The 22246-nt window shown below is 37.7% G+C and overlaps 1 protein-coding gene across 2 annotated transcripts in view; it reads right to left on the bottom strand.

Moving 5' to 3' along the window:
* Nucleotides 1–22246, bottom strand: part of APLF (aprataxin and PNKP like factor) — a 66855-nt gene that overhangs the window by 19832 nt on the left and 24777 nt on the right. For both annotated transcript variants that reach the window (XM_079792803.1, XM_079792804.1), the window contains exons 3-6: nt 18056–18228; nt 14371–14518; nt 13989–14118; nt 7399–7580 (exon numbers count right to left, since the gene is read on the bottom strand). In XM_079792803.1, coding sequence (XP_079648929.1) covers nt 7399–7580; nt 13989–14118; nt 14371–14518; nt 18056–18228 — 633 coding nt within the window. The remainder of the gene's footprint in view (nt 1–7398; nt 7581–13988; nt 14119–14370; nt 14519–18055; nt 18229–22246) is intronic.

Genomic DNA, 22246 nt, shown 5'->3' with positions numbered 1-22246 from the left:
TGTGTGTATGTGTACACACACACACACACACTGAGTGGCCAGATTATTATGTGTTCAGAGATCATAATAATCTGGCCACTCAGTGTGTATGTGTATATGTGTGTGTGTGTGTGTGTGTGTGTGTGTGTGTGTGTGTGTGTATTATTTTATAGAGAGAGAGAAAAAAAAGAGAGAGGGGAGATGGAGAAAAGAGAGAGAGACAACAACTTATTGTTCCACTTATTTATGCCTTCACTGGTTGATTCTTATATGTGCCCTGACTGGGGATCGAACCTGAAATCTTGGCACATGGGGATGATACTCTAACCAACTAAGCTACCAGGCCAGGGCTTTTTTTTTTTTTAATTAAACAATAACAATATACATAGTACCATGATCCCAGTCAGCTTTTTTTTTAAAGCCCTATATAGCTATGTGTGTACTTACTTGTATAAATCTAAATGAAAAGGTTTAGGATACAAATCAAAATATTTGTAAGATAATGGGACTGAAGGATAAGACAATTCAAGATATATATGTTTTATTCTACATGCTTCTGAATACTCTGTGTTGGTGGTGTTGTTTTTTCACAACAAGCATGTATTACTTTGCCATATAAAAATAAAAAACAAATAAAAGAAAATGAAACAAAATATAAGGCATGAAATGTTTGGCATCATATTTCAACTCCCTCTACTTCCATGAACTATAAGGAAGGATTTGTTTTATTTTTAAATATCTTTACAAGAAATATGTTTAACACATTAATTTATTCTAAAAAAGAAAGAAATTATAAAGTCACAGATATCAATTCTATGGGTCAGGGGGTTCTCAAATATACCATTTTAAGAGTCACAGAAGCTAGAACTCATAATGTTCTTTATGGAACTCCATGAAATATTGATATCCAGTAGACCCTTGGCATTCAAGAATTTAACAATCATGGTTTCAATTATTTATAAATGATCCCCAAAATCCATTACATGCAGTAATTTGTAAGTTTGCTGAGACATAAATTTGCACTGTGCCAATTACAAAGCTCATGAGCCAGAGCAAGTGAACTAGCAACTGAGGGAACAGGAAAAATGCAAGGTGCTCTGTACTTGGAAGAAGTAGGGGAAAGGCAGAAAGTTCCATATTTTATAAAATAGCCACATCGCTTATTTAGATTGGATGAAAATATGAAGAATGAAGTATGGGAGGCTAGAGATTCATTATAGAGAGGACGGATCCCCTACACTGTAAAAATACATGCTAGAGACCTCAGGGATGGAGGAGCATGGAGCTCATGGAAGGTGACCTTGGTGCTTGGAGGCAGCTGGAATGCATTATTAAGGCTATTAAAATAGTTCATTAACTTGCCCTTCCCATTCCTCCACCATCTGAAGTTTTCATGTACTATAAGGGACAGAATAAAAAACTTCCTCCTAATACTAGTTCAATGAGGTAATTCATCATTGTTTCCAAGCTGCTCTTGGAAAGAATGTCTGTGCTCATAAGTTGCTTTAAAAGTCCTACATCCATCCCATTAGCACCCACATGCTAGAGACTAAAAAATCCTAAACTCTAGCCTCACGTTCACTCTTGAGCTTCAAACTCATATATTTATTCAATCACTAGCTAGACATTTCTTCTTCAATATCCAATGCACCTTAAACTCAAAATGTCAAAATTGAAACCCTCCCTCTGTATTCTGAACCATAGCTATGCCAACATAACTTATCCATTCATTCCAGCCGGAACCTTGGAAGTGTGTCTTTCCCTCCTTTCCTCCACTTTCCCCAGATCCAAGCAACAAGTCCTACAGTTCTGCTTCCTAAACATTACTCTAATCCAATGTCTTTGCTTCATCCTTAAAGTTACTGCCCTTGGTCCCATTCTCTTCATTTCTTGACTGTGTTACATAATTCCCTAATCTCCTCCCTCTTCCCCCTATCTTCCAATCTCTCCTCTGCAGAGCTGCCAGGATTATCTCTGTGGCTGAAAACATCTCAAGGGCTTCCCACTTCTGACTTCACCCTCATCTCACACTGCCACCTACTTTGCACTAAGAACTCCAAGCATATCATTTGTATCCCCCCTGCTCATATACCTGCTGCCCCATCTACCTGCGATGGACTCCTACCTCTACCTCTTCTACACCTGGGCTGTACCTACTGCTCTTCTGTTAAGATTCAGCTCCATCATTTCTTTTAGGAACCCTTCCCTAGGAATCCTCCAGCTGGCATGGGTAGTCCCCCTCAAAGCCCCCATAAAAATCAGTATGTGGTCACATTATTTTATAATTCAAATCATGTCCCTAGGATCCCTTATTAAGTCCATCTTATTCATCTTTTAATCCCAAATTCTTGTACACTGCCTTGCACATAACTGCTTAGTATAATGATTATTAGATTAATCTTTGAAGTAAAAAAAAAAAGGATTTTGAATATCAGCTTTGCCATTTCTTAACCTTTGACTTTAAACAAGTTGATTTAAACTCTCAGAACCTCAGGTCTCATAATCTAAAAACCAGATATATAATCAACCTACTTTCCAGGATTTTCTAAAAATTAAATGAAATAATATCTTAGTGCTGGGTCTAGCCCAGAATAAGAGCTCACTAAATGGTTGTAGTTTTTTGTTTTCATTTGTTATTGTTAATAGCATAATTAATGCCCACTATATTACTACTATTAATGAATGCTTATTGAGTGCATGAATGGATGAATGATAAATGAAAAGATGTTTCTATGGGACTGACCAGAACTATGCTATAAATGGTACTAACCCAAATGACCAATCAGGAGTAAAGGGTATAAGATCCCTTGATTTAATAAACCAATACTTAGGAGCTCTGGGGAATATAGCCTTTCCTAAGAAATAGCTGTGTAAGTAAGCATTATAGTCTTTATCTCCTCTGCCATTTCCCTAAAGAAAAATGAGTTAAGACTCCACAGCACGCATCTATCTGTAGAGAAATGAGATACTTAACAGCCAGCTTATTTGTTTCAGCAATTATTATCACAGAGGGAAGCTGCACAGACAGGACAGAGCAGGAAGTATATCTGGAAATGGCTCTTATCACCAAAGCATCCACTTCCACATATAGTCCATTTGCTCTGAATGAAATACAGGTGTATTTGCAAGTTGCTCCCAAATAGTATGGCATAACAGAACACTTTAGCTCTGATTTTTTCTCTCTCTCTTATGAGACAGACTTTCATTTCTACTAGGCAGCTTTCACAGATTTATCATCCCTGCCTCAAACCAAGAAAGTCCTCCCCATCTCTTCCCCAATTGCCATATTTGTTAAGAACATTTTCAATCTCTTCCTCGATATTCTGTTAGTCATCAAGTTTGTTCATTCTATCTTCAAAATGTCTCTCTCATTTCTCTACTTCTCTCTGGTCCCAATGGCACCATTCCAGTCCAGGCTTTCATTCCCTGTGGCCGCCTGTGGCAGGTTCTTAGGCAGGTCCCGCCTCCATCTTACATATCACTGCTACACGCTCCTAACCACATAACTCTCACTCAAAACACTTCAAAAAGTATCTGAAACCATAAAATACAGTCCTGATTTCTTACTGAATCTGGCTTTCACCCTGGTTTGTTCTGTAGCTTCCTCCTCTGCTCTTGCCCATGCATATCTACACACACATCCATGCACACACACACAAGACACTGCAGTGTAGATAGACATCCATGGACCACACATTTCCTGCGTCTGCACCTCTGCTCAGCAACTATGCCTTTCACTGACATTACTCCTCCTTACCAAACCAACTTGCTAACAGGCCAGCCATCTTTCAACACCTAACTCAAATACCTCCTTCAAAAGAGGTTAACTTAGTCTTTCCTGCCCCTGCCCAAGGTGTACCCCAATGTTCCCAACCATTTCCAGCCTCCTTATTTGTTAGGTTGATCTCAACCAACCTAAGAAAACTACCAGTTGTTTTCCTGCTCTCTGAATTTATCCAAATCTAACTATAGTATTTTTAAAAAGTATAATGTACATCATTCATTTCTTCCTAGACCTCTTTCCTCCATTCATTATCAAATGACTGAGAAAGGGGTAATACTGCCTCATCTTTCTGACCACTATGAATGGTCAAAATGGAGATTCCATTATCCAAGTTCCTATAATTTAACACTAAAGCAACCACAGAGACAAGACACACTTGTGTGTGTGTTTTTTTCTCTTAATTTAAAAAACTAGATAACATGAGCCTAAAGCTACCTGTGACCATGTTTTAGACCATGTGAAAAAAGTCTGTCAATAGCAGTAAAGAATAATTCAAGAAGCAAAAATAAGAAAACCATAGACCAACCTGATTTGATCAAGTCTCTGGCTGGTCCCTATGATCTATAGTTCCTGCTGTTTTTCTTTCCATTCTGGAAATTGAATTATTCCTATATCTTTGTGTGGGATACAGTCATCAAAGATGGCTGCCAATAATCCTGCCCATACCTTCTATATAAATCATTCCACTGGACAAGTGGAGTCTAATCCCCTTCCCCTGAATCTAAGTGGTAACTTCTTCTGACCAAAAGATTGCTGCAGAATGATCATGTACCAGTTCCAGTTCTAGGCCTTCAGAGACCTGAAAGCTTCTTCTTTCACTCTGTCAGGCACAGATTCTCAGTTTAGACTACTTAATAGTTAAGTGGAAGGAGGAGGCCCAGCCAGCCCCCAGCCATTCCATCAATCCTTGCTGGGGCACCATTCCTGAGAGTGAAGCCACCATGGATGCTCTAGCCTAAGCTGAGCTCCCAGCTGAATGCAGTCAAGCTGACACTAAAATTGTGTCATAAAAGAATTGCCTAGCTGAGCTGAACCAACCCACAGAATTATAAGAGATAATAAATCATTGTTGTGCTAAGTAACTAAGTGCTGGGATAGCTTGTTTCCCAACAATAGACAGCTGATACACTTTATTTTGCTTATGTTGATTCCATCTGTCATTTACAACCCAGTTAGGCTTCTATCTGTCATTTACAACCCAGTCCTAATTAAACTGTGTATAGGACATACCATTATTTCTGTTAAAGTTCATGAATTCAAGCACCCTCATTTCACTCCCCAATTAGATAATTACATAACTGGTAAGGGGTGACATAAGGAAACTGATGAAAAATGAACTATTTCAGAGCAATTCTCTGCATTATCAGAAGTTATAGAGCCACAAAACTCTTGCAGACAATCTCATATGTACGGTAGAGAAATCCATTGTACCCAAAATGAAAAGACCTATGTTTGAGGCCCTTGGTCTCTAGCAATGTGCTCTTGGGCCCAGTTACCTCCAAGGTGTTTAATGACGGTACATCAGTAGCTCTCAACCTTGTGTGCACATTAAAATTGAAAATGTTTATTTAAAATAATACTGATGTGCAGGCCACACAGACCAACTGAATCAGAATCTCAGGAGTAGGCCCCAGTGGGGTAAGGTGATTTCTGCCCCTTCTCTCTTCCTCCTTTTTCTCTCTTTCCCAGGAAAATGTGACTGATTCTTCCCAAGTGAACTGACCCAAGTCTACTCTGCAGGCCTGGCCAAACTGTTCTTAGCCCCACATAATTTAGGATAGTGTGCACTGAAGTGATTGAAATCTCATGCTATTATAGTATAAACAGGCAGCCCCCACCTCCTGTTTTCACTCTTTTGTAACTTTCCCTCTCACCTGCTTCTGCACTGCAGACATCCCTTCAGGACCAGCTGCAAGCCAGTGTTAAGAGTGAAACTGGGTGGGGATGGAGGGTGGGGCTTAGAAAGTTCATCTTGGGTCTCAGTCTAAGTCCTCATCTCTGACCCAGCTTTATCAGAAAGCCCTGCATAAAAGGTTATGAAAAGGTAATGAAACCTTGAGCCCTGTTTCTCCTGTGCCATGAGAGCTGAATCTCCCTCAGAAACCCTAAGATAAGGAAAAGAAATTGGCCAAGTAGAGCTCATTCATTTTGATGAATACTACTTTGATGTCATCAAAATCTCACAAATACCTTAAATATTTTGGCCCTGTTTACTGCTCCTCTCTAAAATCTATAAGTTAAAAAGGTGTTTGTGTAAGTTGTACTTGTGATCATCAAACTGATGGGTTGAAATAACATAGTAAAACATGTATACTATAGATTTTATTCTGAAAAAATAAACTTCTTTTCTTGGAAAATAAAGGCAGTCATAATAATATGTTCAGTTAGTAGAGCATGTTAGGTCTCAAAGCAAATAAGTTTTACCTTATAAGCTTTTACGGGCAATACACTGAGTCAGAAAACACTTGGTTTTCATTTCTTAAACTTGACTCCAAAAGCAAGCAAGGGGTTCGGTCTATAGTTATTAGACCCCACCTCTCTAGCTGGAAGAAGGATCCAGTAGGAAGTTGGATCTGCTCTGGTGGAGACGAGGCAGGAATGAGAGTATTATAAAAAACCCGACCCTTGGGAAGGCTACTGGCCTTTCAAATCACTTCAGTGCACACTATCCTAAAACCAATCGTATCCTTTGGCTCTCATTGAGACTAAAAAGATGAGGGCCACAGAGCTCAGCCATAGGTCTACAGGATCATGAAAACCGTATCTGAAGCCACCCCTCCACCAAGAGGAAGAATATCTGACCTTTCTGCTCCAGGGATATCATTTTTTTCTTCTTCTCTCCTGTTATATGCATCCAATATAGGCCTAATTTTCTTTAAGTACTCAGTGCTAAAGAATGCATAAGTCATCCAAACTATTTTAGTAAGTTAGCAAAAACTGAAAGAGAAGATTTATAAATACTGGAAGTTAGCCCAGAAGTAATCCTGCAACAGGCTATTAAGAATTAGACCATTAGTTGTTCTCTGAATACTCATCAAGAAAAAGGTGGTTTGCCCTAAGCCGGTTTGGCTCAGTGAATAGAGTGTTGGCCCTCGGACTGAATGGTCCTGGGTTAGATTCTGGTCAAGGGCATGTACCTCAGTTTCAGGCTCAATCCTGGGTCCTGGTCAGGGCATGTGTGGGAGGCAACCAATTGGTGCGTCTCTCTCACACCAACCTTTCTCTCTCTGTTTCTTCCTTTCCCTTCCATTCTCTCTAAAAATCAACTGAAAAATATCCTCGGGTGAGGATTAACAAACAAAAAAAGTAAAGAAAAAGGTGATTACATGCCATTTGAGAATAACTAATATAATAATAAGAAGCCAGTTTTTAATAATGGAGGTTCCAATTATAACCACAGTCAGGTGGTCTTTAACTTTTCGCCAGTCTGAAAATTTCTAAATAACTTTGTTTTCTACAATGCAAATACTATATTAAAGCCAGCAAAATAAGAGCTAGTTTTTCTTTTTATAAACTTCATAAACTCATTAGTAAGAAGCAATTTTGTTTTTTCCTTGCTGTATACAACATATAATTAATTGCTATACAGAACACTTGATTAAGAAAACAATGAGATAATTATTTTTTTTAATCACCTTGGATGAAATGATAGACTCTTCCTGATCAGCATTTCTGCACTTTTTTCCTGTGTCTTGCTCTGCTGATGTACTTTCTGAGCTTCCTGGTGAAATCAATCTCTTTCTTCCTTGCTGTGTTATGTTTTCTTGGGTTTTATTTTTGCAGACTCCTTCTCTTCCACTTTTCCGGTTTACATTATCTTAAACACACAAAGAAAAAGGAGGAGAAAATTATCTCCTATAACTTCCAATGTCAATATTCAATGCCCCCCAAAAAACACAAAAAACAAAATAACAACAAAGAAAGAAAGAAAAAGGATGAAGAAGCTAGTAAAATTAAAGTTCCATTATGGTAATGTCAACTTGAAAACACTTATTTGCAAATCTCAAAAAGTATTAAGCAAACAATAGCCAAGAGCTCCAGCCCTGGAGTTAGCAAGAGTAAGATGCTAATGAGGGCAGACTCCATCCTTAACTATTTCACCTCACCTCTCTGAACAAAGCTTTCATCATTTGGAAAAAGGAAATTATAATAAACTAGAAGCCTGATGCACAAAGATTCGTGCAAGAATGGGCTTTCCTTCCCCTGGCTGCCGGCACTGCCTTCGCTCTGGCCAGAGTCGCCTTTCCACTCTGGCCCGGAGCCGCCTTTCTGCCTTCCCACGCTGTCCAGAGGCCCGGAGCGGCTGGGGCGGTGCAGAACACCTGCATATTCAAATTAACCCGTCATCGCCTCACCCCAGCCGCTCGGCACCTGCATATGCAAATTAACCCGCCATCTTGTTGGGTTAATTTGCATACTCACTCCTGATTGGCTGGTGGGTGTCGCAAAGGTACGGTCAATTAGCATGTTACTCTTTTATTAGGTAGATAGCTCATGGTGTTATTAAAAGGAGTAAATGAGGTAAACTAGGAGAGTACCTGATATATGTTAGCTATCATATTTTTTTTATTTTAGCATTGAATTTCTCTAACAAAAAAATCTGACATGAATTTTATATATATTTATTGAGCCCCAACAGCCACAGTGAGGAATTCAACTTAGGTTACCTTACAGATTAAGAGCCCAAAATAATACAAAATGGAGAGTGACCTCTGCAAATTTCACCACAGAAGAAAGTAAATCTCACTAACAATGGACATTATATCCCATGTTATACTTCTCGATTCACTATAACTAGGAAACTTATGTCAGTATAATATTTTGTTAACAAATTCATGAATTATCTCATCAGAAAGAAGATTTACATATTTTAAGAGGAAAGTCTTCATGGTTAGTTGTCTATTTCCTCTACACTTAAATGATAGCTTCATGAGGACAGAGACTATATGTGCCTTGTCCACTGTTTCCCCCTTGTCCACAGTTCTCCAGTACCTAGAACTGTGCCTCAATATGCTAACTGCATGACTTGTGAACATAAACAGAATTTGTCCAAAGATTCCCTCGAGAGCCTGGATATAGGTATGTAAGGCAATCCATAGTCACTATTCTAATGTGGTAATGTAAGGGTTAGCAAATTTTTTCTGTAAAAAGTCAGAAAGTGAATATTTTAAGTTCTGTGGCCCATATAGCATCTGTCACAACTATCTAACTCTGCCTTTGTAGTGTGAAAGCAACCATAGAGAATAAAAACATAGATGGGCCTGGCTGTATTCCAATAAAACTTTATTTACAGAAACAGGCAGTGGGTTGAATTTGGCTTAGGAGCTATAATTTGCTTAGAGCTATTCTAAAGGATAGTCAAGTAACCTGAAAAAACAACTCCATTAAATTCAGAGGAAAAATACTAATAGAATATGTATTATCCATATTATTAAACAGGAAAATCACCTGAACCAACATAAAAATAATACATTTATTAAAGGAAACTTAGGAATAAATTAATAACTAAACTTTACATAATTATTTAAATATTTGTTTTAAATCTAGGTTAGGAGACATTCCACATCATTTTAGAAATTGTCAGAAATAGGACTAAATAGAATTGTACAGCTTGGTAAAACAAATGACCAAATGCTAAAATGCTATAACAGTTATGAATTAGTCAAACCAAGGAAAATAGCCAACTATGGTATTGTTTACTATGCTAAAAACTAAAAAATGCAAATTAAATCAGACACAGTTTCTGCCCAAATGGCAGTGCATCAAATTGCAAGTGGCAATCCTATCTAATAAAAGAGAAATATGCAAATTGACCATACCTCCACTACATCCACGCGCCCACCAGTCAATCAGGAGCAAGTATGCAAATTAACCCAACCAAGATGGCTGCAGCCACGGAGCGAGCAGGAGGCTTGAGTTTCCCTGGCAATGGAGGAAGCCAAGCTTCCTGCACACCCTGGCCAGCCTGGACTCCACTCAAGGCTACAAAGTTTCAATTATAGAAGATAAATAAATCCCAACAAAAATGGCGGCAGCCACGAAGCGAGCAGGAGGCTTGAGTTTCCCTGGCAATGGAGGAGGCCAAGCTTCCTGCACACCCTGGCCTGCCTTGGCCTCCACTCAAGGCTACAAAGTTTCAATTATAGAAGAGAAATAAATCCCAGATACCAGGGCCTCCGCTTGGGTCGCCAGGGGGCATGGCCAGCCTTCAAACCACCACAGGCCCCTCGCCCAGGCCACCCCATACCCCAAGGGAACCCTCACCCTGATCCGGGACACCCTTCAGGGCAAACCAGCTGGCCCCCACCCATGCACCAGGCCTCTATCCTATCTAATAAAAGAGTAATATGCAAATTGACCATCACTCCAACACACAAGATGGCTGCCCCCATGTGGACACAAGATGGCCAGCAGGGGAGGACAGTTGGGAGGGACCAGGCCTGCAGGGGAGGGCAGTTAGGGGTGACCAGGCTGGCAAAGGAGGGAAGTTGGGGGCGACCAGGCCTGCAGGGAAGGGCAGTTGTGGGGGGGACCCAGGCCTGCAGGGGAGAGCAGTTGGGGGGGACCAGACCTGAGGGGAGGGCAGTTAGGGGTGACCAGGTCTGCAGGGGAGGGCAGTTAGGGGCAATCAGGCTGGCAGGGGAGCAGTAAGGCATCAATCAGGCTGGCAGGGGAGTGGTTAGGGTGTGATCAGGCTGGCAGGCAGAAGCAGTTAGGGGCAATCAGGAAGGCAGGCAGGCGAGCAGTTGGGAGCCAGCAGTCCCAGATTGGAGAGGATGTAGGATAAGCTGAGGGACACCCTCCCCCATGCACGAATTTCATGCACTGGGCCTCTAGTCTTATATAATAAAAGCCTAATATTCTAAGTGTCTGGTTGGCCGGTTGGCCATTCAACCAATCAAAGCATAATATACTAATGATATGCTAAGGCTGCTCAACTGCTCACTATGATGTGCACTGACCACCAGGGGGCAGACACTCTGACCGGTAGGGGTCCAGCCAATTGGGACTGAGTGAGATGAGCCAGACAGACCCTAGAGCCCTCCCGTGGTTCCTCCCCAGCTGGCCAACTTCCTGCGTCCCTCCCCGGCTCCAATCGTGCACTGATGAGGTCCCTCAGCCTGGCCTGCAATCGGGACCCCTTGGGGAATGTCGGAGAGCCGGTTTCGGCCCAATCCCGCAGGCCAGGCCAAGGGACCCCACTGGTGCACGAATTCATGCACTGGGCCTCTAGTATGTACATAAAACTCTAAATTTAAAAATATCTATATTTAGCCCTGGCCGGGTAGCTCAGTTGTCAGAGCATCATTCCTATATGTCAATGTTGTAGATTTGATCCCTAGTCAGGGCACATACAAGAGTCAACCAATGGCCGAAACCGGTTTGGTTCAGTGGATAGAGCGTCGGCCTTCGGACTGAAAGGTCCCGGGTTCGATTCCAGTCAAGGGCATGTACCTTGGTTGCGGGCACATCCCCAGTAGGGGTTGTGCAAGAGGCAGCTGATCGATGTTTCTCTATCATCGATGTTTCTAACTCTTTATCCCTCTCTCTTCCTCTCTGTAAAAAATCAATAAAATATAAAATAAAATAAATGTAAAACTCTTAAAAAAAAAAAGAGTCAACCAATGAATGCATAAATGGGTGGAGCAACAGGCCAATGTTTGTTTGTTTTTTCTCTCTCCCTCTCCCTTCCTCTCTCTAAAATCAAATTTCAAAAAAAAGAAACAGATAGTTCTGTTACTCAAACTGTCCTTGAGCCTATGTGGAAAAACTTCTAATTCATTTTATATGAATGCTGATATAGCTCTACCACCAAAATCTAACATAGTTGGCATACATGGAAAAAAATACAAACAATAATTGTGAGTATAGATACAAATGTTCTAAACTAAATATTGGCAAATCTAATCTAACAGAGTATAAAAATAATAAGCCATTATGATAAACTGAACTTATTCCAGGAACACAGCATGGTACAACATTAGGAAATCTACCAATATCATTAATTAGATTAACACATGAAAATGCAAGACTATGTCTATACTGAAAAAATGTCCAGAGAATTCAACAGTTATTCCTGGAAAAAAAACAACAACAACAACAAAAAAAACCACACTTTCTAAACATAAGAGTACCAGAATCAATCCCAATCCTATTAAATGCTGAAAAACTAACAGAATTCCTATTAAAATCAGAATAAGAAACAGGCACCAATTTTACCCATTTTTATTTAAAATTTACAGTTTCTAGTGCATGAAATAAGGTCAGAAAAATTTAAGAAGCAGTAGATAGATCAAAAGAGCCAGAAGTGTCATAGAAGCATGGAACAGACTGATGAATTTCAGAGGGAAGGGGAGTGGAGTGGGAAGAGATTAACCAAAGAACTTATATGCATAACTCATGCACACAGAAAATTGCAGTGAAGGCTTCAGTTGGAGGAGAGGTGTGGAATTGAGGGAGTCAATGGGGAGAAAAGAGGGATATCTGTAATAATTACAACAATAAACATAATTTTTTTAAAAAAAGAGCCAAAATGTCATAATTCTATAAATATGATTACACAGCTGGAAAATCCAAGGGGCTAAAAAAACTATTATAATTAATTAGATCATTTAGCAATATTGCTGGAAATAAAATAAATACAGGATGGGGCAAAAGTAGGTTTACAGTTGTGAGTACAAAAACACAGAGTTTATTACTGTACTAGAGGCCTGATGCACGAAATTCATGCAAGGGGCTCAGCCGTTGCAGCCCTGGCTTTGTCCAGAAGGTCATCCAGACGGTCGTCTGGAAGGTCATCCAGATGGTCGTTCTGCTGTTTGGTCTAATTAGCATATCAGTTCTTTATTATATAGGATTATTTATTAATTATTGCATTATCACTCCTCTGATCCTACTACAATCTAAACTAGCATTATGCTGTCCACAACATACTTGATCAAAAACTTTAGAAGACTTCTGTGACCACTATGCTAAATATTAAAAACAGTAAGAGTAATAATATCAATTAAAATAAATACACAATTGTGCTATTATTTTATAAAAGATAATGTTCACGGTAAAATGTAAGAGTAGCTTGAATGAACTAATCATCCCAAACAAAACCATTATAAATTTTGGACAAAATATATAAAAGCCACTATCTGAAGACACTGGAGAGTGACCAAAAGGCAAAAGTAGAGAAGAATCTAAGCTTGGAAAACTCACTACAACCTGTGAGATTTGTGAACTTTGGCTCTTTCCTGAGAGCATCTCCCAATTCACAGGTAGCAGAAGCCTGCAGCCTTACTGGCTGACCTGTTCAGAGGACAGAGTTTGAGGCTTGTGGAGCAGGTAGAAAGCTAGGGATAAAATCCTAAAAGGAAGAAACCCACAGAGAACCAAGAACCAAAATCAATGCATAAAATCAACCCAAATCCTTAGCTCACTACATGGCCTGGGGAAAGCCCTGGAAGGCAGAGAAAAAGAAGCAGCTGGAAGCTGAGAGAACTAAGCAGAGACTGTAACTGCTATCCACACAGGGGAGAACAGAATTTAAGGCTTGCATCAACTGCCTATTCGAAGAAAATTGCCTACCAGGCCAAATTAATTGTCTATTAGAACAAAAATACCTATTTGGAGGAACATAAAATCAAAAGCTCTACATCATTTATAACATCCAATTTCCCACAGAAAGTCACTAGGATGGAATAAAAGGAAAATGTAACTCATATAAAAGAAAACAAGCAATCAAAAGAAACTGAACCTGAGATGACTGAAAAGTTGCAAATAAAATGTTGACTAAATAAGATAATATAGAAACCTTTATAATAATCTTAAATCCAATGGGAATACCCAGCATAAGACATAAATCATTATAATATCTGCCAGGACAGTGAGCTATACTAGGACAGAGGTCACCTCTTCTTTAAATCCTCCAGCACATAACATCATGTGCCTAGCACTTTTTAAACATTATATTAATTTATAAAGCCCTTACTGTGCTGGCCTTTTATCTAAGACATGCCAGCACAGGTTTGTTTAAAAATCTGTTAATATGGTAAGTCTAGCACATGTTAAATCAAAAAATAATTAGCAGGATGTTTGATAAATGGCATAATAGCTAGTGTTCTAAATTAGACTTCATGTACACATCTAAAAAAATGTTAAGCTATGTTATACACTTCTTCATTTGTTCAGAAAAACTTTCAAATTCTGCTTAATGTTTGCTTGAAACAAAACCTACTTCCACTGGTAACTGGAGCTGGGAGGTTTTGATCACCCAGATCTGTTAACATCCACGCTGGAAGGATTCTCTTCCTCTGGGCCGGGTTGGACTGCTGCTTACTGATGTCTGAACATTCACCTGCGAAAGACTAAAAAGTCACCTATTTTATTAATTACCAAACATAAGCATGCTCCCTTAATAAAGTTGTAAATTTTTTTACTTTGCAGAAAGCTACCATAAAAAAAATCCATCTGCAATTATGGACTGAATTAGTCAAATTTCTCAAAGACATTCATGATCTCTATTAGTTGAAGTGTTGTGCCTAATTTCAGTTGTCTTTTCTCTCCTTGAAAAAATTTAAGGGACAGGTTATAAATGGATGAGATCTTAAATTTCTCACCACACTATTGGTGGTAGAAGTCTGGGTTGCCGCTATTTCTGTGCTTCCTTCCAGCTGTGGGGCACCAGTTGTCTCATCAGGCAAATTAACCAAGGATGATTCTGGTGTTTCATTCAATATATCATCTTCATCAAGCATTTGACTATTTCTAGAAAATAAAATCAAAATCATTTATTCATCATTTAAATTTAAAACTGCTGTTATTTGTTATTATAAATGTAAGTCTCCCAAGTACATCTAAATAATGAGTTATGCTACTTTTCTCAGACTTAGAAGAACAAAAAAGCAGATTGTAGTATAATAGAATAAAATACTTAAACTAGAGCATGTTCTTTGTCTTCTGACCACAGGATCACCATAAAACACATTGATCTTTCCAAATCCTGGGCCTAAAAACCACAGCTATTTATCAGATGGGGGTCAGTCATCTCTCTCAAGGCTTAAGAGCTACTTACTTATTTAATATTTGTCCAGATAGTCCATAAAAGTTAAGATCACCACCCAGAATCCAAAGAGAAAATGCAAACTGCAAATATATTAGCTAAGTTAGTTAGGCCCTTGGAGAAAAAATAAAGTCCTATAACTGTTACTGGGGTTCTGGCCAGTAAAGCCACTTGTGAAATCTCCCCAAACATGCAGCCTGACTGAAGCTAAATGTTCTGACACATGGTCACATGTGGAACATACTAGCAGAACCAATTACTTCCTACTTGCTGCAAATGTGATAAGATCACCCAAAGTGTTGCATCATTATCACTTACGTATGCATAGAGATGATCCAACAAATTTATCTTTTTGAAAATTTGAAAATGGAAATAGAAATGCTACTCAGAAATAAAAAGGAATGAACTGCTGATATGTACAAAACATGCATGCATCTCAAAGACATTTTGCTAAGGCAAATGAGCTATTTATATGACATTCTGAAGAGGTAAAGCTGCAGGGACAGAAATCAGGTCAGTGGCTGCTAGGGGCTAGGGGTGGAAGAGTGGGACTACACAGACAATTGAATGTTATCCCAAAGAGGCATGCTAAAATGGATTTCTAACATAAGACTAGAGTATCCACCAGATGGCTATGTTCCCTGGAAGGACCCAGAACACTAAGCAATAAGTACACACTAATGAGACAGTGTTGAGTAATTCAATGGTGGCTGCCTCTACAGGTCAGTTTTAGTGGTAGAGGAGGCTGCCAAAAAACAGGGCTCCTTAGTATCAATGAAGATGACAGGATTCTAGAATTGTGCAGGTCAGCTGGTTATCATTAAACATCAGAGGCTAAGTGGAGGTTACTGGCATAACAGACAGCAAAGCTGGAATGGCACTGGCCAGTAAGCATCTGTAACAATGTCTGTCCACCTAGCTGGAGACCACATTTTTCAGCTTTCCTTGCAACTCTGTATGTGCCTAATTTGGGGAAAAAGGGGTGTAAATGAAAATGATATGTGCAAGACACTGTCCTGGATTCTCTTCCTCATTTCCTTCTTACCTTACCAAATGGCAACACCAACAATGAAACTAATTTAAAAGATATATATTGAGGATGACAGAGTTGCTCCATTAACAGAAGATGAATTACATTATGAAGGAGAGCCAGCCTATAACTCTGGAAAATTGTGTGACAGAAAAATGTCCTCTCTTGTTTAAGCACTGCATTTGGAGGTCATTTTTTAAGCAACTTAGCTTTTACTCTAATACAGCAATCAGCAAACTGCAACACTTAGTCCAAATCCAACCTGCTGTTTTTGTAAAGAAAGTGCTACTGAAACATAGCCATGGATGTCTGTTTACATACTGTCTAGGGTTGCTTTTGGACATAGCCCCTTTTGAGAAAGTATTCAGTATTTTAGGTTCATCTTTATTCTGCCTGTTCAAATATTAAATGTTTAACCCAGTGGTCAGCAAACCATGGCTCGCGAGCCACATGCGGCTCTTTGGCCCCTTGAGTGTGGCTCTTCCACAAAATACCACATGCAGGCATGCACATACAGTGACTGAAACTTTGTGGCCCATGCGCAGAAGTCGGTTTTCGGCCTGGGTGAGTCTATTTTGAAGAAGTGGCGTTAGAAGAAGTGGGGGTGTCGGTCGCATATGGCTCGCGAGCCGCGGTTTGCCGACCACTGGTTTAACCAATGAAATAAAAAACATTCTGAAATGAGTCAAATATTGCCAAAATGCTCAAAAGGGAGGGCTATATCCTTTGAATCATATATTGAATGATGCATATGTGATAAATGTTTTTAATTAAAAATAGAAATTATAGTTAAATTATCTTTAAGCAAATGGTCTTTCAACTATTGTTACTACATAAGTCATAAGGATCAAAATGAAAATCATTACTGCACATCAGAAATCATTATATCATCAATAGAGGCCCGGCGCATGAAATTCATGCACAGGTAGGGTCCCTAAGTCTGGCTGGCGATCAGGGCCAATTGGGTCCTCTGGCTGCCCACCCAGGCCTTCTTTCCCCAGCTGCCGACCAGGGCCTTCCTTCATTTTGTGCTGCCCCCTGGTGGTCAGCACACATCATAACGAGCAATTGAACTCGTGGTCTTCTGGTCGAACTCCCGAGGGGACACTTTGCATATTACCCTTATATATATATAGATGGGAATATTTGAAAACTCCAAATCACAAATGGAAAAAAAGCTAAGAGTGAAATCAACACCCTGAAGGAAATTTTACAAGAGCAGACTAATACCAGAACATTTAATTTTTAATATAAAAACACAATTAATTTGGTTACCCTAAATTAAGCACATAATTACCAAAACATATAAAAATATTTACTACCTCTTTCAACCATTTGGCTTGATAGCAATAACACACAAGATAATACTCCTCATAATAGCCTGAAAAAAATAGAGTGCTCTTAAAGTGGGTTCTATTTTCAGTTTTATCAATACCAAAAAATTTAAAAATTCACAATCTGACTGAAGGCACAACACTGATCTTTCACACCAAGGGGACAAGCTAATTTGAATAGACATAAAAATTAAAAGTGACATATAATAATGTAAATGAGTTATCAGGCAATGGACACAGTTTGCTTAAAATAGAAATGTACAGCATTTTCCTGATTTTTGAAATAAGTAAATAATTCTACTTTTATAGGTCCAGTTTATGTATTCTATAATTTAATTTTACACCAGATGTTTATTATAATACCTCATTTCCTCAGTTTCCCTATTCTATATTTTCTGTTATTTTTATAAGAAAGAAAAGTTATACAACTTTAGTCTAAGTCAAAGATTAATATCTTAATAAAGAAAAATGGGGGATATCTGTAATACTTTCAAAAACAAACATAATAAAATAAAAACTTTAAAATGAACAAAAAGATTAAGAAAATATAGTGAGTTTCAAATTAACTATCCTGGTTACTGTTAGATGGAGAATACATTCTGAGCACAATGGTAAAAGACACCACATATGAGAACAATCACTACTGAGGCATGAATTTCCAAAGTCAAATGTTTTCTAGAAACACATACACACACACACACACACACACACACACACACACACACATACACACACACAAACACACCATGTAACTCCTATATCGCCAATACAGTTTAATACTAGAATAGTTTCTACTGAGGCATTTGCAGATGGCTGAGGAATTAGATTACAAATACCATTACATAATGTCATTTCATCAGGTAATCAGGCAATCTTACCTTAAAGTACATTCCAATTCTGTTTCAGAATACGTAGAGAAAACACGGAAAATGTATTTGTCAACAAACAAAGAAAAACTATCTCCAGGGTTCAACCAGTGCCATAGATTTGTCTTCAATGGTAAGAGCTGGCTTTTCTCAGAAGACTGATAAAAACATGGACTTGTGTGTATCTAACAAAGAAAGAATACAGTGATGTTGTAACTCAAAATTATGAAAAAATACAACTGAATATTAACTAATGCAAAATTTTAATATCATAATAATTCAGGTGTATAAGAAACTTAAAATTCTAATAAATCTGGAACTTATAAGTACCATAATTCTTATCCAATCATACAAAAAGAGCTGTAATATACCTCCCATTTCTCTAAGAATAAAAAAAAAAGTTATCATTAACTGGTTAAAAGATACTCTGATTTGCTTTAGGTAATTTGAAATTGAAAAGAGAAACTTGAAAAAAATTTCTTCAGTATGGAAACTTACTCCTTTTACTTTAAGATCCAAAATTCACCAATCCCCTGGAAATGGCTAGCCTCTTTTCCACTTATTTTCTCTTAATAATTTCTTACTATGATTAAAAAATTAGAAATTATGAGAAGGGAAATTTTGATCCTATCTCTCAAGCAAACAGCATAATTTTTTTGTGTGGGGTTTTTAAGCCTCTCATGGAGGAATCTTATTTTGTTTGAATAAAATCCCACTATGAGATTATCATCCATATTCGAATTGCAAGAAGTAAATATATCTTAATGTCAAAACTATGATAATATCCATTATTTTGAATTATGTTTGCCACCAAAAGCTTCCATGTTAAAGATAATGAAGTTCCCTTCATAACTAAGACCTATTGAAAGACACCTTAAAAATTCCAACTAGAATCAAGCTGAAAGTGGCTATTTCCAAAGGTCAAATAGCCTTTTTGTCATCAACATGATGAAGCTTTTAAAATAAATAAGCTTTATTGTGTAACAAAGCAATCTACATTAATGCAGATCTTTGTTGTTGTTTTTTAATAGAATCTTAGATAAAGCAACTCCCCTTACCATCCATCCATCCATCTGCTTCATCAATTTAAGTGAGACTTTCTAGAGACATCAACAGCCTCTCCAGTATAACAGGTAATTACCACCCCAGGATTGGGCTGAACATTTCCAGTTTTTCTATTTATATTTCATTAAAGTATCTTGAGATACAATTATATTTTCATACATTAAAACCTTTTCTGATCCCAACCATTTAAAACATCTGAACGTATTAAGGTATGTTTTATTCATCCTGAATTTGAATAGATTAGAATTCAGTATAAATACAGTAGGTAAAAACTTCTGTTCCTATTTTAAAATATTTCACTATGGGAAAACTAAGGAAGTTTATAATAGGCCTATTGTTAATGTATTTTGAAATTCTGGAAATGTATCTTTTTCTTTTCTTTTTACTCCACAACAATTTTTTTTCCATTGGTAAACTTGGTTAAAATTTTTATTAAATATACTCACTTTCATTTTTTAAAAATGTTAAGCCTGTATAAACTAAGTAAAATATAAACAAGTCTAGAATGATGTGATAAAACATGAAGCAAATAATATCATTAACTTTGGTAAGCCACTTGCATTATAACTTATTTTTCAGTTGCTTTTATTTTTTAAAAAGCCTATTTCTCCAGAATATAAATAGGGTCTTTCAGGGGTAAATGTGATATATTCTGATTTTAATTTCTGTTATATATTAAAACACACCAAAATATCCACACTTACTGAACATATTACAATGTTCTCCCACTCCATCCAAATGTCAAATCCTAGATCATTTACCTCTGAACTATCTCTTGAATCCATTTCTCGTTGCCATTTACACAGTCACTCCCTAGTGCAAGTTCACACCCACTGCTCGCATTTCTAGCTTGAGCTAACATCACATCAAGTCTCCTGTCTTCATTCACCTCACTACATTCCAAGTTATTCTTTTACATTTCTCTGTGAAAGCCTCTGATAATTCCCCAATACAAACACAGCACAGCAGTGAAGGCTCTTCATAAACCTCAGTGGTTTTCAAACTCATCTCCCACCTTCATACGCCCAAATATTCACACACAGAATCTTTGATCCAATCATGGATATCTACTCAAAATGCTCTTTGATTTACTACAATCTGAAATGTCTTATCCCATCATACCTCTCTGCATGAATTGTTTGATCAGTCCCTATAAGTTCAAAGATTACCTATAATCATCTGATAAATCACCACTAGACTGTCAGGTCCATGGCTGCATATGACTGTACCTACCACAGAAGTCTCTAATAGCAGGAAGAATCAATATTTCAACTACCAGTCATTAGAGAATAATATCAGGAATCGTTCCAAAGAGTTTACTATAAGAAATGAGGCTTAAAATCTAATGTATTTACTAAAAATGCTACCTGTTGAGTCACTTAAATAGATTCACCACTAAAATCATTTCAATTCCATTCTCTATAAGATAAATTTTTAAACAATAATCACTTTCATCTTCTAAAAAGCCCCCAATAGCAAGCAGTTAGGCATATAAGCTTACTGGCTTTCAAAACCCCCCCAAGTAACTTTCTCACTTTACGTAACTTCATCAATTATCATAACATTATACTTTTAAACTAACAATAGAACCATAGTATTTGGGGAAAGAAACCTAGAAATTATTTAGCTCAACTTGTAAAGAAAAAGAGCTGAACTGTCCAAACAGTATGTTTAACCAAGCTTGGGGTTGGGGGAGATACTAATATAGAACAGGAAGCAATGCAACAAAAACTGTGTTATTGGAAAATACTAAGCGTTGTTACCTATATGCCCAAATTTTATTTAAGGAAAAAAAAAGACAATGTTGAAATTTAGAATGAATATAATCTACCTAGTCCTGGCAATTTAATTTCATGAGGATTTGGCCATCAGACCTCCAGGTGAACCTGCAATTGAAAACATTTGTATTTTCTTTAAATGTGTGTTAAAAGCAAGCAGTAAAATAAAATTTGGAGATTAGGAATAGAGGTAACAATTTAAAACAGAGGCTATACAAATTAGGTAGGCAATTATTTTATTGGTCAGGGTCATTTTGCAAAACATGCACAAGACTATATAAGAATGGAAATGCAGTGATGCGCCATATTCCTAAAAAGAGTTGTGAATGTTTCATTTTGTAAATCAAGTTCTAATTTAAACTTAATGTTTAGAAATCTTTCATTATGCTAGCAGTCACCCCTAATTTACCTCCCAAAGTGGCTCTCTGGCCAGAGATTTTGAGTGCAACAAGGCACGACAAGCCACCAGGTTCTGAGCTGTGCACACTGCTGGGCTTGGAATCACTCCCTATTACTCCTTGAAAATCACTCCTTTTAAGGGAAGCCTCCCCTTCCTTGAGTATGCCATGGTCACCAGAGTCAGGAATGTTGGGTAGCAGAAGGGACAAGAGTCAAAGCAGGAATGTACATTAGCTTCTTCTAGAACACTGAACATTCATTCAGTCAGGTTTGCCTCTTATAAGATACGATTATGTTCTTATTCATGAATATTTTAGAAATTCAGTTGAATCTCTAAACATTAGATAATGGTATAGTCTTAAGTTTACAAAGGCTAAGATGTTAAATACAAGGCGTAAAATTCTAAGAGTAGAAAATGTAAAATACTTTTAAGAGGAAATTAATTACATTTGGCTCGGGGCTGAGTGAGGGATATAAGGATCAAAGGGGGGGAATGGGGAGACATCTGTAATACTTTCAACAATAAAGATAAATTTTTTAAAAAATGCATCACAAACCCAAAGTCAAGAAAACATTCAGTTTGAGTATTTTTTTCCTTACGGGAAAGCACTTATTTAAATTTTAGGAGGTTAAATATCAAGCGCTTAGCAAATTCAGCCATAAGAAAGCAGACCAACGTGTGGTCCTTTTTCTTTTCCTAAAACTATTCATACAGGGAATCCCAGAACTAAGAGCAAAAAATGATATTCCAAGAACTCTAATGTTTGATCCTATAACTTATACCTAAATCAATACAATTCATTGAATACGTTTTTAAAATCAATGTCAAACTAAATACACTCCAACTAAAAAGCCACACATGAAGTTCAAAAGATAGTTTTTTAAAAATCTAACAGTATTAATAAACACAAAGAGAGAAGACATACACATGTACATACAAAAAAATTTTGAGAAAAGCAAT

This window comes from Cnephaeus nilssonii (assembly GCF_951640355.1).
Source record: "Cnephaeus nilssonii genome assembly, chromosome: 15".
Classification (NCBI taxonomy): Eukaryota; Metazoa; Chordata; class Mammalia; order Chiroptera; family Vespertilionidae; genus Cnephaeus; species Cnephaeus nilssonii.
The sequence above is the reverse complement of the archived record's forward strand: the minus strand, read 5'-3'. Positions and strand labels throughout refer to the sequence as shown.